This window comes from Chiloscyllium plagiosum, chromosome 9, assembly GCF_004010195.1.
Source record: "Chiloscyllium plagiosum isolate BGI_BamShark_2017 chromosome 9, ASM401019v2, whole genome shotgun sequence".
NCBI classification, from domain to species: domain Eukaryota; kingdom Metazoa; phylum Chordata; class Chondrichthyes; order Orectolobiformes; family Hemiscylliidae; genus Chiloscyllium; species Chiloscyllium plagiosum.
Window position 1 is genome coordinate 80,519,556 of NC_057718.1, and position 17,804 is coordinate 80,537,359.

A 17,804-nucleotide genomic window follows, 5' to 3' on the forward strand; every position below is an offset into this window, starting at 1 on the left:
GAGAGTTATGGAGGCTTCCAGAGTCCAGGGGAAGGATCTGAAGGCCGTAATTTACGAGGGCTCTAAGATCATGTTTTTTCAGGACTTCTCAGCGGCGGTGATCCAGAAATGAAAATCTTACGATGGTGTCAAGAGAAGACTAAGGGAGCTTGGGATTCCTGAGATTTCCAGCAGTGCTTCGGATCACCTTAGATGGATCCATACATCTCTTTAACCCATCGAGAAGGCAAGAGACTTTGTGGACAAACTAACCTAATTTGAACAATTGTAGTATGTATAAATAGTGTTGTTTGGGTGTGTGTTTATCATTCTGTAAAAGAAACGGAGGAAGTCCGGTTGGAGCTTTATTCTTTATTTCCTCTATTGAGAATAACTTGGTTTAAACTATGTCTGGTGGTGGTTAAGATGTACATTTTCAATTTCTAAGTTAGGATATACCAAAGGATGGGTGGGTTATTTATTTTTCCTTTTTTAATAAAATTTTTTTTTATTTGTATTGATATTCTATGGGGTGTTTATTCTTTTCAGCTTGTGTTTGTGGTGCGGCTCTAGCTGAGAGAAGTGAAGGTGGTTGGGATGGTTAGATGCCTACTTATGGCCAGTTCGGGAGGGATAGTTGCCCCTTCTGGGCAAGGGGTGAGTTTCCCTCGTCAGCTCTGTTGGCGCTTTATATGTTGGTTTGTTTTTTAGTTTTTGTTGTTTTTTATTTTTAATAATTTTGTAACTTTGCTAAATGTAGTGGTTTTAGTTTATGTAGATTTTATATTTGGTGGATCATGTGACACTAAGGCTCAGCAGTTTATGGTTTGGGTTCCTCCTCTCTGGAATTTAAATGTAATTGCAGAAGATTATGGCTAATGATTTGATTAAATGGTGTACCTGGAATATCAAGAGAAGTCACTCACCAATTAAGAGGAAGGTTGAAGTGGCCCAGGAGTGGAAAAAGACCATGATCAGCATTGGGGTTTTGGTTAGGAAAGGAAGATGACATGATCGGGTGGTGTACTTGAAGGCCTTTTGAGGAGTGTATCTGTTCTTCCTGGCCCACAAAATAATTGTGAGGTTTTGAGAACACTCCCAAATAGGTTGCAAGTTTTTATTTAAAAAGAGGCAGATAGAAAAAATTGAGAAATACAGTCCAGTTCGCATCACAGAATCCATCACTAAGGATGTTTTAACAATGCTTTAACTAACCTCATTTATTATCAGGCACCACAACTCACAAGAATGGTAGAAACAGGAGTTGAAACAGTAGGCTAGTTGGTTCCACCGGTCAATAAGAAATAGCCTCAACTTCACTTTTTCATCTATAACCTTCTCCCTTGTCAATTGAAAAGCTAACTCAGCCTTGAATATATACAATGAGCCTCGACTGCTCACTGAGGGAAAGAATCAAAACACTTCTTATGCTCTGACAGCGAAGAAAAAAATCTTCACCATCAGTTTAAATGGGAGACCAATTATTTTAAAACTGTATCCTGAATTCTTGATTCACCCTCTCAGCAGCTAGCCTGTAAAGGTTAACTCTCAGCTATTGAGTAAATCACTTTGGATTCATTTCATAATCACATCTAATTATAGAGATTAGTTACAGAATGCCTCGTCCCTGTTACAACAGCATTGCAAATTATGCATTTTGACACTGGACTAAAATTTCTAACCACTGCATCTTGTTTCACTAAACAAAAAAACCAAAGAACTGTAGTTGCTGAAAATCAGAAACAAAAACAGAAGGGTCACTAGACCTGAAATGTTAATTCTGCTTTCTCGCAACAGATGCTGCTCGACCTGCTGATTTTCACTTGACCCAAAATGTTAATTTTGCTTTCTCTCAACAGATGCTTCCAGACCTGCTGATTTTTCCCAGCAATTTCTGTTTTTGCTTCTGATCTTGTTCCACCAATTAGTTTGTTTCCCTTGCGTCCCATGGAAATTATCGCCAAACTTTTATATATGGAAGAATATTTTCAAAAATAAATAGAGGATTTTCTGAATGGTTTTCCCCAGCAGAATTTCAAAGTTCACAGAGGTCATCAACATAGCAATCTTTGTCACAGCTTTGGTTTGGTTGACGGAGAGAGGGGGAGTGCTGACTCAATCCTTGTGGACCATCTATGTACAGGTAGTTCTCCTATAATGTGTATTTATTACACACAATTTGGCTGTAACACAATTGGTGAATTGTGGACTTTTTTTTTACAAAGCAAATTTCCATTTGCTATTCTGCGATTCCATCCCCAGCATTTACCTGAACTGCAAAATACAAAATGCAGCCTCATGATCCTTTGCCTGCAAAATGTAAATTCAGTGCGTTCTGCTAATACATGAATGCAATCAGCTCTGCAAGCGTTGAAAGTTAGCTTGAAACTGGGAATTGTAGTGTACATTTAGAAAGAACTTTATTTCAAACTGGGAGAGAATTTTGAGGAGGACTGGACTTCTGCATCGGCACCACATGGTCAGTCGACTCGTGCTTTCTGGTGAAGTGCTTCGTGAAAATACAGTCAGTGATTTTAGTGTTCAAGCATTAAATTTACCATATTATTTCATTAAAATACACGGTTTAAAGATTTACTTGACTGTGCTATCGTTTGTGTTTAGCCAACTATTATTTTTGGCTGTTTGCCCCCAAACCCTGTTTTTCCCATAGGCACCATTATTTGTATTGCGTGATTTTCTATAACACGGTATTGCACACGAATGCAACTAACACATTATAGGAGAAATACCTCTAATTCAATTGAAGTTTCAAGGCTTTGGATCTATAGGCAGTCAATTTCAATTCTAAAACCAAAAGGATACATACAATGCAGAACAAAGATGGAGAATGCATATTTGCTCATTTCTATATTGTGCATCAAGTATTAATAGTCAGAAAATGTCAATCTCAAGTTGTGTCTTATCCAAATGCATATAGTATTACAAATAGATAACAAGAAACAAAATATGCTCAACAAAATCTATCCTTTTTTCTAAATAAGACAACAAGCCATATGGAATGCTTCTTGTGCAACTCAAGTCAGGACTGGTTTCCCTGGCACATTATAAACTGTACTGCATAATCAATGAATTTAATAATTTAATTGCCTAGTTTCTTGCTGGTCTGTAATTATCTTTCTTATAGAGAGAGATCCAATTTCTTAAACGTAAAGTCCTCGGTAGTATAGTGGTTAGTATCCCCGCCTGTCACGCGGGAGACCGGGGTTCAATTCCCCGCCGGGGAGGAACATTTTTGTTAACATATCATGTGACAAATTTAAAACATTCCATAAACCTTATGTTTTTATACTTGGTTTCTTACTTCAATCCTATATTTGTTTACAATATGTTTGTTAAAGTCAAAGCTGGTAGCCTTTAAGCTAACAGCATATGTGCACTTGACATGTCCTCAAATATGTTTAAAGAGGACATAACGAAAGGCTTCAAGGTGTCACCTACCAATCATTCCTTTGATCACTTTCAGCTCTTGAAAAGGACAGGTCCTGAAATTTGGGGCGAGCTAAATTTTACGGCATGTAATCTGTAGATTTTATCAGTTAAAGCCTGTAGGCCGGGTCATTCTGCGCTTGCGTGCAGCCTTCTTCCTCGTCAGAGTTCCAGGATTGTTTACTAACACGGTGGAGAGCGCTCGAGGGCAGAGCGAGCGCGCGAGAGACCAAGGGGCTTGAGAGAGCGCGCGAAGTTTGGAAATAAAAGAATTTACGAGATGGATGTGCAGCTACTGCCAGACACATCATGTGAAAGAATAACTAAAGCAAAGAGGACCACCGAGAACATTACCGAGAACATTAAGTGCTGTGAAAACCAAGGAGGCGGGAGGGTTTGTCACACTGAGTGGTTGGGTTGCCAAGAAACGAGCCCGAGGGCGTGAAGTTTGAGACAGAACAACTCCTATGCCAGGAAGGAGGCAACAAAACGCCTTTAATGTCTTGAGTCGCCGTTAATGTCTTGAGTCACCTTTACTGGGGATACTTCCAGAATGAAATAAAAAGTTGGTTTGGTGTGCAGTCCAGGCACCCGGATTCAAAAATAAGCACGTTCTAACCACGTGATATATGTCAACTGAATTAACGGGAAGGCTTCGGCGAGACGGAAATGACGGCGTTTGTTTAACATATCTCTCTTAGCAACGGGGTGCCCGGAAAACCACCAGCTGTTTGTGAACCAAGATTTTGTTCGAAACGCCGTGAGAACAATATAACAACAGCGGAATTTGTTCAGTAGGAGGTGTCTTACTGCTACTCTGCCCTCACAGCAAATACAATGCCAGCTGCCTACGGACTGGAAAAGGGCAACCAGAAACTTCTGGCGACAATGTATCAAAGACCTAAGAAGGATCACAGAGTAACTGAAGGTTTCACAGTGAAAGCCATGATGAAAAATTCCATTGTAAGTAGCTTCATTGGACCACATGATTAAAAGCAAACTGCAAGCTACTTCAACCTTCCTCTTATTATGACGTGTGTTAAAAACGAAAATTTTCTTAGCACGATCTCATTATTCTTAGTTTTAAATTTGCACGAGTTCAGCGCCTCCAAATTTACACGATAATTCTTCTACAATAACGAGGTATATTTTATACCACCTTTTCCAGTGAAGCATCGAGCTTGTCTGTTTTCAGTTCGCAAGGTAAGACTAAGAATAAAACTTCGAACTGCATGTTCAGAAAAGTTTCACAAGTGTAATTCTCAGAGATTGGAACAATTAGACGACAGAATGATTCATTTCGTATATAGTTGCTGTCGTTAAAAGTCATTTGTTAAAAATCTCTGAAACTCCAGCAGCCTTATTTAGCAAGTATTCTAATCATCCAGACTGGGAACATAGTAGGTTCTGGCGCTGATCTGTCTTGAATTAAGCAACGTCAGGTCGGTCAGTGGTTTTCAAGATGCACGTATCTGAAATACTGTGGTTACTAGAAATCTGAAATAAAAACAAACTGCTTAAATTACTGTAGGTCAGGCAGCATTTCTTTCAGGTCAATTATCTTTTGACTTTTTTTCATGCTGCAGTTGACTTCAGCACCACCAGGCCAGGAAGGGTAAAATTCGTCGTGTTCTGCTCCAACAAGGGGCACGTTGTTAAGTACCCTCTTGACATTCACCATTCACAAGATACCATATGATGACTGCTGTCTGTAATGTAATATACCCTGACGAGGGAATGTCAGGAGAGGGAACATGTGATAATTACTAAGAATCCTCGGGTGTTTATTTTAAATAAAGTGTCAAGTCCCTACATCACCAAGAAACAGGCGACATTACATCAGGAAAAGCACGCTACCAACTGACTAGAGTGGCCAGCGCCTGAGGATAAATCAATCAAATAGGATTCTCATATTGACAGCAGAAAGGAGTTTGTGGCTGGAGAGGAGGCCTTCCTAGTGTTTAACTCGAGTAAATTACAGCTCATCCATGATTGTATATTGACCAAACAGTCCAGCAACACCCAGATTGACAGAAGTAGCACTGGGTGTTGTCAATAATTGCTACATGATATGATGTTTTGGAGCTGTTAGCTTTTAGTTTTTCTTTAATCAACGTGTTCAGAAATGCAATTTACACCATTAGAGCAGATGGGACTTGAACTTCTCTGTGTTTTGTACAGAGATCACTGAAAGTTCACAACCAGTGAAAGAAACTGTAGTTAAAGAAACCAGGGCCTTTGGTTATATTAATAGAATAATTCACTATTAATCAAAGCACACCATTCTTTTTTTAAGCTATTGATTCGGTGTCATCAGGTGTAACAAGTCCAATGCTGCTGCCCTCTATTTTACTCATCTTTCTGATTCTGTTCTTTGTAAATACTTCAAACCTCCCCCTGCAAGTGTGTCTCTGCTCTGATTTGACTTGTGCAACACTCTCTTTGCCACCAAAACTTGATGCATCCCCGTAATCTGTGTTCTGCTTTTTTCCTTGTCTACCAATTGCTCTGGACAAGTTATAATCAGATGAACTGACAGCATTATTACATTTTAGGAGAAAAAACTGGTCAGTAGGGAAATATGTGTGTAAGAGTTGAAAATTATGTAAGAAAGTATTTGAATTTGAAGGAAAAACATATCTGTGTATCAGGCAAAAACAGAACACTTCAGCAAATAGCGGGGGAGTATTTGTTTACAAATTCAGAGAGCAGACATCACATTTAAGCTTTTGAAAATGACAGAAAATTGCATTTATGTCTTTGGGAGCACATTGTATTAATTCAAGGCAAACCGGCAAGTGCTGGGGAAATATTTAATTATTTTTATGTCTGAAGAAATGCATTGAATTCTGAATGGAAAAACCAGCAGCAGGGAAGTATTCACTCTTTATATACAGTATTGCTCTACAAATAGTGCCACTAATTGGCAATAGAGGATAGCCTATTTAAAGGAATATGTTATCTGAGAGTCAGTTTATTTATCACAGAGAACAAGTACCAGGAAAGATGGGATGTAGGTTAGCTTGCCGAGCTGCAAGGTTCATTTCCAGACGTTTCGTCACCCTACTAGGTAACATCTTCAGTGGGCCTCCGGGCAAAGTGCTTCTGATGATTCCTGCTTTCTATTTGTATGTTTGGGTTTCTTTGGGTTTGTGATGTCATTTCCTGTGGTGATGTCATTTCCTGTTCTTTTTCTCAGGGGGTGGAAGATGGGGTCTAACCCAATGTGTTTGTTGATAGAGTTCTAGTTGGAATGCCATACTTCTAGGAATTCTCGTGCGTGTCTCCGTTTAGCTTGTTCTAGGATGCATGTGTAGTCCCAGTCGAAATGGTGTCCTTCCTTATCTGTGTGTAAAGGTACTAGTGAGAGAGGGTCATGTTGTTTTGTGGTTAGTTGATGTTCATGTATCCTGGTGGCTAGTTTTCTGCCTGGATAGAAAGCTGGAATCATCAGCAGTGCTTCGCCCGGAGGCCCACTGAAGAGGTTACCTAGTAGGGTGACGAAACAGCTGGAAATCAACTTTCCAGCTCAGCGAGCAAACCTACATCCAGAACCTCAACCTGAGCTACAAATCTTCTCAAAACTCACCAGGAAAGATTAGCAGAAAATGAATCTCCAAATCTTCAAATTTTCTGAATTTATGGACAGTTGATTGATTTGTTGTGGTTCTGTTCGCCAAGCTGGGAATTTGTGTTGCAGACGTGTCGTCCCCTGTCTAGGTGACATCCTCAGTGCTTGGGAGCCTTCTGTGAAGCGCTTCTCTGTTGTTTCCTCCAGCATTTATAGTGGTTTGTCTCTGCCGCTTCCGGTTGTCAGTTCCAGCTGTCCGCTGCAGTGGCTGGTATATTGGGTCCAGGTCGATGTGTTTGCTGATAGAATCTGTGGATGAGTGCCATGCCTCTAGGAATTCCCTGGCTGTTCTCTATTTGGCTTGTCCTATAGTAGTAGTGTTATCCCAGTCAAACTCATGTTGCTTGTCATCTGCGTGTGTGGCTACTAAGGATAGCTGGTCGTGTCGTTTCGTGGCTAGATGGTGTTCATGGATACGGATTGTTAGCTGTCTTCCTTTTTGTCCTATGTTGTGTTTTGTGCAGTCCTTGCATGGGATTTTGTACACTACATTGGTTTTGCTCATGCTGGGTATCGGGTCCTTTGTCCTGGTGAGTTGTTGTCTGAGAGTGGCTGTTGGTTTGTGTGCTGTTATGAGTCCTAGTGTTCGTAGTAGTCTGGCTGTCAGTTTAGAAATGTTTTTGCTGTATGGTAACGTGGCTAGTCCTTTGGGTTGTGGAATGTCCTCACTCTGTTGCCTTTCCCTTAGGCATCTGTTGTTGAAATTGCGGGGGTATCCGTTTTTGGCGAATACATTGTAGAGGTGTTCTTCTTCCTCTTTTTGCAATTCTGGTGTACTGCAGTGTGTTGTGGCCCTTTTGAATAGTGTCTTGATGCAACTTCTTTTGTGTGTGTTGGGGTGGTTGCTTTCGTAGTTCAAGACTTGGTCTGTGTGTGTGGCTTTCCTGTATACCTTTGTTGTGAATTCTCCGTTCGGTGTTCTCTGTACCATCATGTTGATTGTGGAGTTGAATGGGAGTTGATTGTCCTTTTTTCCCTCTCTAGTGAATCTGATTCCTGTGAGTGTGGCTTTGATGATCTGGTGTGTATTTTCTATTTCTGTGTTTTTAATGATTACAAAGATAATCATTTGTAAACCTTTGTAATCATTAAAAACACAGAAATAGAAAACACACACCAGATGCCTAAGGGAAAGGCAACAGAGTGAGGACATTCCACAACCCAAAGGACTAGCCACGTTACCATACATCAAGAACATTTCTGAACTGACAGCCAGACTACTACGACCACTAGGACTCATAACAGCACACAAACCAACAGCCACTCTCAGACAACAACTCACCAGGACAAAGGACCCGATACCCAGCATGAGCAAAACCAACATAGTGGACAAAATCCCATGCAAGGACTGCACAAAACACGACATAGGACAAAAAGGAAAACGGCTAACAATCCGTATCCATGAACACCATCTAGCCACGAAACGACACGACCAGCTATCCTTAGTAGCCACACACGCAGATGACAAGCAATATGAGTTCACCTGGGACAACACTACTATTATAGGACAAGCCAAACAGAGAACAGCCAGGGAATTCCTAGAGGCATGGCACTCATCAACAGATTCTAACAACAAACACATCGACCTGGACCCAATATACCAGCCACTGCAGCGGACAGCTGGAACTGACAACCGGAAGCGGCAGAGACAAACCACTATAAATGCTGGAGAAAACAACACAGAAGCACTTCACAGGAGGCTTCCAAGCACTGAGGATGTCACCTAGACAGGGGTTGAAACGTCTGCAACACAAATTCCCAGCTCAGCGAACAGAACCGCAACAACGAGCATTCGAGCTACAAAGCTTCTCACAAAGTTGATTGCTGACTTTTTAAATAAATCAATGTGTAGAATTAAGGTTATCTGTGCGAAAGGAGGACAAAACAAGAATTCAATAGGAAACCATGTTCGTGGAGTAACTATGGTCTGCAACTACATTTAACAATCAACCTTTTGAGTGGGAAATTGGCCATTAGAAGTTTTGACATTAACCCTGTCAATGTTGGCATAAAAGCTTTTACAAAATGTGTGACTAAATTTCACAGAATGGAAGTGTCTGAATGTGCAAAATTTCAAAGTATGTGTAATAGATATGATAGTTATTGTGTAATGTCTATCTTTTAAGGGTACATTTCTTCAAATTGTCTGTTTTATGCAAAAATGAAAGTTCAACCTACAATTCTTGTCAACAAACAAGTTTCAGGATATTTTGTTTTGTTTTCTAAGTAGTGGCTGCAACATACAGGTAGACAGATAATTTGATGTTAGCGAGTTTTGAGAAGACTTGTAGCTCAGGTGAACCATAACAAACACTACATTGGACAAACAGGCAGAAAACTAGCCACCAGGATACATGAACATCACCTCACCACAAAAAGACTTCACTCACTCTTATATTTACATACGGATGAGGAAAGACACCACTCCAACTGGGACAACACATCCATCTTAGGACAAGCCAAACAGAGACAGGAATGAGAATTCCTGGAAGCATGGCATTACAACTGAAACTCTATCAACAAACACATTGACTTGGATCCCACTTACGAGCCTCTGAGAAAAAGAATAGGAAATGACATCATCACCAACCCAAAGGAATCCCAAACACATAAATAGAAAGCGGGCTACACCACCAGTGCTTCATCCGGAGGCTCACTGAAGATGTTACCTAGTATGGTGATGAAACGTGTGAAAACGAACCTTCATCCAGATAATTTGTTGGATTCTGATCCTTGGTTTAAAGGTGCACTGGTCCTGACATTAATTGAAAAGTGACTTCCACATGTAGTTGGAATTTGTCAGGCAAAATCCAGAAATCAATTCAGTAGTTCGGAAGCCGTGATAGAACTAATTGTTCCAATTATGTTGTTAACTTCCAGGCTTTGAAAATGTAATAAACAGGAGTTGGAGCTCATCATCCTTCGTCTTCCAATTTGTATAATAATGGGTGATCTTCTGCCTCAGCTTTCCTGCCTGGTCCCATGCTCCTTGACTCTCAAAGACACTAAAAATCTATCTCTCCCTTGAATATACTCAATGACAGAAGATCTACAACCACTTGGGTATACAATTCTAAATATTCACACAACCTCTGAGTGAAGAGATTTTTCTTCATCTTTGTCATAAATGCTCATCCCCCTTATTCTGACACATCACCCTCATTCTTCACTTCCACAACCAGAGAAAACAACTTCTCAATGTCAACCCTATCAAGCCACTGTAGATTGTACTGAAGTGAGTTCTCATTCTTTTAAACTCCAGAGAATTAAGGCACAAATTACACAGCTCTTCCTCACTGATCAAACCTGTCATCCAAGGAACCAAGCGAGTGAACCGACACTACTTATTTGTCATCTCTATGAACTGTACTATTTTCATGGACTCGACCTAGTCTGTGTCACACAAGCCTTATAGATTCGAGCTAGTCTGGGCATTGAGTGCCTATTCTGCATTTGTGATACTGCTCTCCTTAGCTGAACCGTCCCTGCTCTAAGTCTACTGCACCTTTGTCTTATTTATCTGGACGTGACTATTGTCTGACTCTCAGGCATTTCGGTAAATTCTTTATTTATATTCTAATATACAAATAATATGTGAATCCTGACCAGAGCCCTGGTGCCAGGATCAAGGATGTCTCAGAGAGGGTGCAGAATATTCTCACGGGGGAGAGGGGCCAGCAGGAGGTCATTGTCCACATTGGAACCAACGACATTGGAAGGGAAAAGGTTGAGACTCTGAAGGGAGATTACAGAGAGTTAGGCAGAAATTTAAAAAGGAGGTCCTCAAGGGTAGTAATATCTGGATTACTCCCAGTGCTACGAGCTAGTGAGGGCAGGAATAGGAGGATAGAGCAGATGAATCATAGCTGAGGAGCAGGTGTATGGGAGAAGGATTCACATTTTTGGATCATTGGAATGTCTTTTGGGGTAGAAGTGACCTGTGCAAGAAGGACGGATTGCACCTAAATTGGAAGGGGACGAATGTACTGGCAGGGAAAATTGCTAGAATTGCTCAGGAGGATTTAAACTAGTAAGGTCGGGGGATGGGACCCAGGGAGATAGTGAGGAAAGAGATCGATCTGAGATGGGTACAGCTGAGAACAGAAGTGAATCAAACAGTCAGGGCAGGCAGGGACAAGGTAGGACTAATAAATTAAACAGCATTTATTTCAATGCAAGGGGCCTAACAGGGAAGGCAGATGAACTCAGGGCATGGTTAGCAACATGGGACTGGGATATCATAGCAATTGCGGAAACATGGCTCAGGGATGGGTAGGACTGGCAGCTTAATGTTCCAGGATAGAAATGCTACAGAAAAGATAGAAAGGGAGGCAAGAGAGGAGGGGGAGTGGCATTTTTCATAAGGGCTAGCATTACAGCTATGCTGAGGGAGGATATTCCCGGAAATACATCTAGGGAAGTTATTTGGGTGGAACTGAGAAATAAGAAAGGGATGATCACCTTATTGGGATAGTATTATAGATCCCCCAGTAGTCAGAGGAAAATGAAGAAGGCATTTGGTATGCTTTCCTTTATTGGTCAGAGTATTGAGTACAGGAGTTGGGAGGTTATGTTGCGGCTATACAGGACATTGGTTAGGCCACTGTTGGAGTATTGCATGCAATTCTGGTCTCCTTCCTATTGGAAAGATGTTATGAAACTTGAAAGGGTTCAGAAAAGATTTACAAGGATGTTGCCAGGGTTGGAAGATCTGAGCTATAGGGAGAGGCTGAACAGGCTGGGACTGTTTTCCCTGGAGCATCGGAGGCTGAGGGGTGACCTTATAGACATTTACAAAATTATGAGGGGCTTGGAAGGGGTAAATAGACAAAGTCTTTTCCCTGGGGTGGGGAGTCCAGAACTGGAGAACATAGGTTTAGGTTGAGAGGGGAAAGATATAAAAGAAATCTGAGGGACAACGTTTTCACATGGAGGGTGGTATGTGTATGGAAGGAGCTGCCAGAGGAAGTGGTGGAGGCTGGTACAATTGCAACATTTAGAAGGCAATTGGATAGGTATATGAATAGGAAGGGTTTGGAGGGATATGGGCCGGGTGCTGGCAGGTGGGACTAGATTGGGTTGGGATATCTGGTCGGCATGGACGGGTTGGACCGAAGGGTTTGTTTCCATGCTGTACATCTCTATGACTCTTCAGTACAATTATTTTATTCCTTTTTGAGTATAAATAGCATGGTGACTTGATGTTAGAATTACATCATGTGTATCATCATTAACACATTTATTCCTGTTAGTGTAAATGTTTCAACTCTAAGTCAATTATAAATAAAAGCAAGCATCTGAAATAAAACAATGTTGGAGAAATTCAGCAGGTTTGGTAGCATCTGTGGAGAAAGAAACAAAGCCAATAGCAAATCAAGTATAGCTCAGCATATTATTGGTGTGGTCTGACAGGTCTTTCTACAATTGCTATAGGCTCCTTTATTCTTGTAATCCAAACATCTTGGAATTAAGATCAACATTACATTTTTTCCCTCCATTGTTTGCTGTATCTGCATTTGCTGAACCTATTAACTTACTGCATTTCATATGTCAGTATATCTCAATCTCTGAACATAAACAATTCCAAGTTTCAAAGGTTGACCAAATGCTTTGTTAGCCGATTACTTTTTCAAAAGGGAACAACCTGACACCTCCACTTAAAAAACAGATCCATCATCTATTTAGCACTGAGACTTTTAACCATCAAAGTTTCCACTTTTTGGAATTTCTGCACTGAAATGTTCCAGCTGCTTCAGTTTTGTCTCAACACTATCCTTAAAGCATATTTTCAAACAGCTTTTAATGTTTTATGCTTTGCAGTTCCTTTTCTTGGCTTCTATCATGCTTTTGTCAAGTGTTTTCTATTCCAAAGTTGCTATGTAAATGTAAGTTATTCTTATCTAACTTATCAATTAGATCAGCTAAAGTCGAATATTTCTCATTAAAATGATCACTTCCAATATCAGATTTTAAAAACTTCAATATTTCTTTATTTAGTGGCACTTTCAAAACACAAAATATACTTAGCAGTGTTATGTAATCAGATTTGTTATTATGCAGTTCTTTATGGTCTGTTTTGATAGCACAAGTAACAACATTAGAGAATACTAATGCTGATATTGCATGCAGCTGCTGATTTGCCCCTGAACTTCAACCTCCCATGATGACCAGTTAATTGTTCCGAGATGGATCAGGATGCTTGCAATCTTATAATAGTTAACAAAGTTAAAATTTACACAACACCAGGTTATAGTCCAACAGGTTTATTTGGAAGAACAAGCTTTCAGTGCGCTGCTCCTTCATCAGGTATCTAGTGGAGTAGGATCATAGGACACAAAATTTATAGCAAAAGATCATAGTATCATACAAGAGGTGCAATATATTGAACAAACCGAGATTGCTGTTAAGTCTTTCATCATGCAACAATCGCCAGACAAGGCTATTACCTCCCATTGGGTGAACACTTTAGCGGTCAGGGAAATTCAGCCTCGGATCTTCAGGTGACCGTCCTCCAAGGCGGACTTCAGGATACACAAGAGTGGCCAAACAGACGCTGATAGCCAAGTTCGGTACCCATGTGGATGGTCTCAACTGGAAACTTTCGTTCATGCCACATTACAGGTGACCCCACTACACTCTACACCCACTCGCTCACGCTGTTTTCATTAGAGAGAGGAAGATTGAGAGGTGACTTAATTGAGGCATATAAGATAATCGGAGGGTTAGATAAGGGGACAGTGAGAACCCTTTTCCTCGGATGGTGATGGCGAGCACGAGGGGACATAGTTTTAATTTGAGGGATGATAGGTATAGGGCAGATGTCAGATGTAGCTTCCTTACTTAGAGTACTAATGATGTGGAACGTCCTGCCTGCAATAGTAGCAGACTCGCCAACTTTAAGGGTATTTAAATGGCCATTGGATAAACATACGGATGAAAATGGATTAGTGTTGGATTCAAAGTCTTCAGATTGGTTCCACAGGTCAGCACAACATCAAGGGCTGAAGGGCCTGTACTGTGCTGTATTGTTCTATGTTCTACGTTCTATGTCCTATGTCTATGTATTAATATACTGTTCCAATAAAACACTTATTTAAATTACATCAACTTAATTTCAAAACCATACAGTGGCTGTCATCTTTGGTGTATGTCGTCTTGCAGCTGAAGATCTCCCTGGGTTGTCTTTTTTTTTACTGCGAATATGTTTCATACGAACAGGTGCCTTTGATAGAGACTGTTTCCTAATTGATGGCAGTTAGTCCATCAGATTTTCAAAATACCTGCCTTTTTTATACCCCCAGAATTGGTTCAATGTTGGGAAAACAATAAATTCAAATGCAATTGAGTTTTAGTATCCAGGGCCATAATAGGTTAAATTTGAATTGTTGTCAAAACATCAACCAACTCAGGTATCCATTTCACAGCCAAATGTTACGTATTTTCAATTTTCCAGTACACTCTGAGACTGCTATCTAGTGATATCACAGGTGTTCAGTTCAGAACAGTATTCACTGTCTCACAATACACACTTTCAACTTCATAACAGGTGCACACCAAACAACTGCCAGTAGCTTACAGACCTATGATATCAGTGTGCAATACTGATTTTATGTCAATTTTGTTATTTTCAAACACCCATCCTCCAGCCTGTGCCCAGCCTTAATTTCATATAGCTGAACACCGTATTAAATGGCATGAGGAACCATCATCAATGCTACTTAAATTGATCATAAACTATTTAAAGCTTATAGATTCAGAGAGTCACACAGCAGCTTGGCTGTTGTTGCAATACAGTTTTGGAACCCTGCTGCACTTTGAGCAGTCTGCAGAGCTCTGAAGTGATTGTTTTATTCATTTAAAAGCTTGTGTTGAAACAAATTGCTTCCAGAATTGGGTGGCCTGATGCGTCCCTCTGTTAGAACTGAAAGTAAGGAATTCCAACTCTTGGAAGAGAAAGGCAGAGAGAAGGACTCTGAAGATATCTGCCAGTAGGTTTTTGGGGAGCAATTTGCTTTTGTCAGTTTCAGCAAGGATTTATGCATAAAAAGTCTTTAATTTATCAAAACTTTCAGAAATCTGCCAGCTATTGCAGCTGTAAATAGAAACTCAAACTAAGGCAAGAACAGGAGTGCCTGCAGCCAGCAAGGTAATTATGGCTCTTAACATTTATTCTCTTCATTCTTTTCAGGCTGCTGCTGGAGATTCAGACAGCAATTCACATGTTTTAGTACACAACAGCAAAAGGAAGTTCACTCAGATTTTCCATATCCTGAGATACAGCTTCATATCATTTCCTTCGCCGAAACAGTTGGATTGTCATGGTGTAAGATACCATTGATTGTACATACATTGCCTTGCTTGCACCTTGTGCTGTCTTCCATTTCACTGAGCCGAAAGGGATTCTAGACCCTCAGTGTGTAGCTAGTTTGTGATCACAGGCAGGCGAATACTCAGTATCCTGCAAGTACTGTAGTTTAATCTGTGATAGTCCTGAGTGCCAATTCCATTTGAACTACCATGAGAAGTCAAAGGCTGGTTACTGAGCTACAAGGCTTTATCATTCCTATCTATATCCACATGCTTACACACACCAGGCATACAATGAGACCCATTAAACCATAAATATTATAGAACAACCATCAGTATCCAAAGCACTTCTGGTAGCTGGATCACTATGAAACAGCACTAACTGCTCAATTGAGTGCTGGTCAAGATTTACAATTACATACATGTTACATAACCTGTCCATAATGAGGGAAAGGTCTTTGCTACCACATTACAGGTGTAAGACTGAGAAACAAGGTTAAGAGGGAGGGTGGAGCACATCAAGAAGTGGGTAAGATGAGTTGGAAGGAAGAATACAATATAGACAACCCTCTTTTATCTCATGCTTCATGCAAGTGAGTAAATGCATTAATTTTAGCTAGCCAAATCTCTTCTTTCACAAACAGTCCTCTTTCCCCCCTACCTGTCCTCAGTGATTAAGTATCAAATTATTCTCTTGGCAAAAACATAAAAATACAAACCACCCGAAAATGTATATTCAATCAATATTTATTAATTAAAATATTACATAATTCAAAACAAAATAAATTAATAATTCTTATGTGTCCACTTAGTAAAGCCTTCTCTGTGTTTTTGCTGCTCATTGTGTTTCTGCGAGATGTAAGCCCTCTGGCTGAGGCATGAGTATCGAAAGGTTGCTAACCTCTAATTAAGGAGAGGGCAGATGACATTGGAGAATGAGCTTATGCTGGAGATCATAGCACGTAAGGCAGCATCCATGGAGAGAAAGCAAGGTAATGTTTCTAATCTGAAGTCATCTAGACTCAAAATGGTAGCTTGGTTTCTCTCCATGGATGATGCCTGACATGCTGTGATCTCCAGCATTTTTTGTTTTCGGTTCAGATTCCAGCATCTGCGTAATTTGCTCCTGTAAGAACTTGAGAGATACAGCTTAAAGTAATTGACAAAAGAAGCAAAAGATATGAGAAAAACTTGTTCATTAGGCAATTGCTTCAGGTCTGGAATGCACTGCCTGAGAGTGGAATCAGGTTCAATGGCAATAGCCTAATTCTCTTTTAAATGCTACCTGAGAAGGAAGAATGTGCAGGGTTATGGGAAGAAGACGAGAAAATGCCACTTGCTCATTTTGAGAGCTGCTTTAGAATTGTTGGGCAAATTGGCTCCCTTTCTGCACAGCAATAATTCTGTGATTTAAAGGTTTAACTTGCAAGGTCATTACACTTTTTTTCTTACAATGCATCTCTAATCTTGTAGCAATTTCTAGCATTGACTTCCACTGCTGCCTTTTTGCTTCACTTTCTAAGCATGTGACTGCCTGCCCTCCATATGAAACAGGATATTTCCCCTCCTTTCTATCTCTTCACCATAAACCTTTAGTGTAATGTTGGAAAATATTGTGCATGCTCTCTTGTATATTAAGCTATTGCTCAAAGTATTAGAGCACATAATCTGTTTTCAAATCACTTCCAGTACTTATTACAGCCATTGTCCAAACTTTTGGATGTAGATTTGCTGGCTGAGCTGAAAGGTTGATTTCCAGTTCGACTGGGACAATATATCCATCCTCGGACAAGCCAAACAAAGACACGCATAAGAATTCCTGGAAGCATGGCATTCCAACCGGAACTCGATCAATAAACACATCGAGTTAGACCCCATCTACCACCCACTGAGAAAAGGAACAGGAAGTGACTTCACCACAGGAAATTAGATCACCACAGGAAATTACATTACCAACCCAAAGGAACCCAAGCATATAAATAGAAAGCAGGAATTTTCAGCATTGCTTTGCATGAGATCCACTGAAGATGTTACCTAGTAAGGTAACGAAACGTCTGGAAATGAACCTTTCAGCTCAGCGAACAAACCTCCATTCAAAAGCTCAACCAAAGCTAAAAATCTTCTCAAAACTTGCACAGTCCAAACTTTTAAAGGTGCAAGTTACTTTTGAATATTTCTAGCAGCCTGGTATATAAGGTCCTCTGTTGATGAAAGCAATTGATCAACAGTGTGAGTGAGGTAAAAACAATGACTGCAGATGCTGGAAACCAGATTCTGGATTAGTGGTGCTGGAAGAGCACAGCAGTTCAAGCAGCATCCAAGGAGCAGCGAAATCGACGTTTTGGGCAAAAGCCCTTCATCAGGAATAAAGGCAGAGAGCCTGAAGCATGGAGAGATAAGCTAGAGGAGGGTGGGGGTGAGGAGAAAGTAGCATAGAGTA

General features: G+C 40.4%; 2 protein-coding genes and 1 non-coding gene across 4 annotated transcripts in view; 2 read left to right on the forward strand and 1 right to left on the reverse strand.

Annotated features, from left to right (window-relative positions):
* prkn (parkin RBR E3 ubiquitin protein ligase) overlaps positions 1 to 3,622 on the reverse strand; it is a 1,109,690-nt gene extending 1,106,068 nt beyond the window's left edge. For both annotated transcript variants that reach the window (XM_043696308.1, XM_043696306.1), the window contains exon 1: positions 3,439 to 3,622. Coding sequence is in view for 1 of the 2 variants with exons in the window: in XM_043696306.1 (XP_043552241.1) it covers positions 3,439 to 3,445 (7 nt within the window). In the remaining variant the exon portion in view is untranslated. The remainder of the gene's footprint in view (positions 1 to 3,438) is intronic.
* Positions 3,153 to 3,224, forward strand: trnad-guc. Its single transcript has one exon. It is a non-coding gene; the product is annotated as a tRNA-Asp (tRNA).
* A 260-nt stretch (positions 3,623 to 3,882) lies between the features above and the next one.
* Positions 3,883 to 17,804, forward strand: part of LOC122552978 (parkin coregulated gene protein homolog) — a 374,139-nt gene continuing 360,217 nt past the window's right edge. Inside the window, exon 1 of the mRNA XM_043696320.1 lies at positions 3,883 to 4,389. Within this exon, the coding sequence (XP_043552255.1) occupies positions 4,264 to 4,389 (126 nt within the window). The 5' untranslated portion in view covers positions 3,883 to 4,263. The remainder of the gene's footprint in view (positions 4,390 to 17,804) is intronic.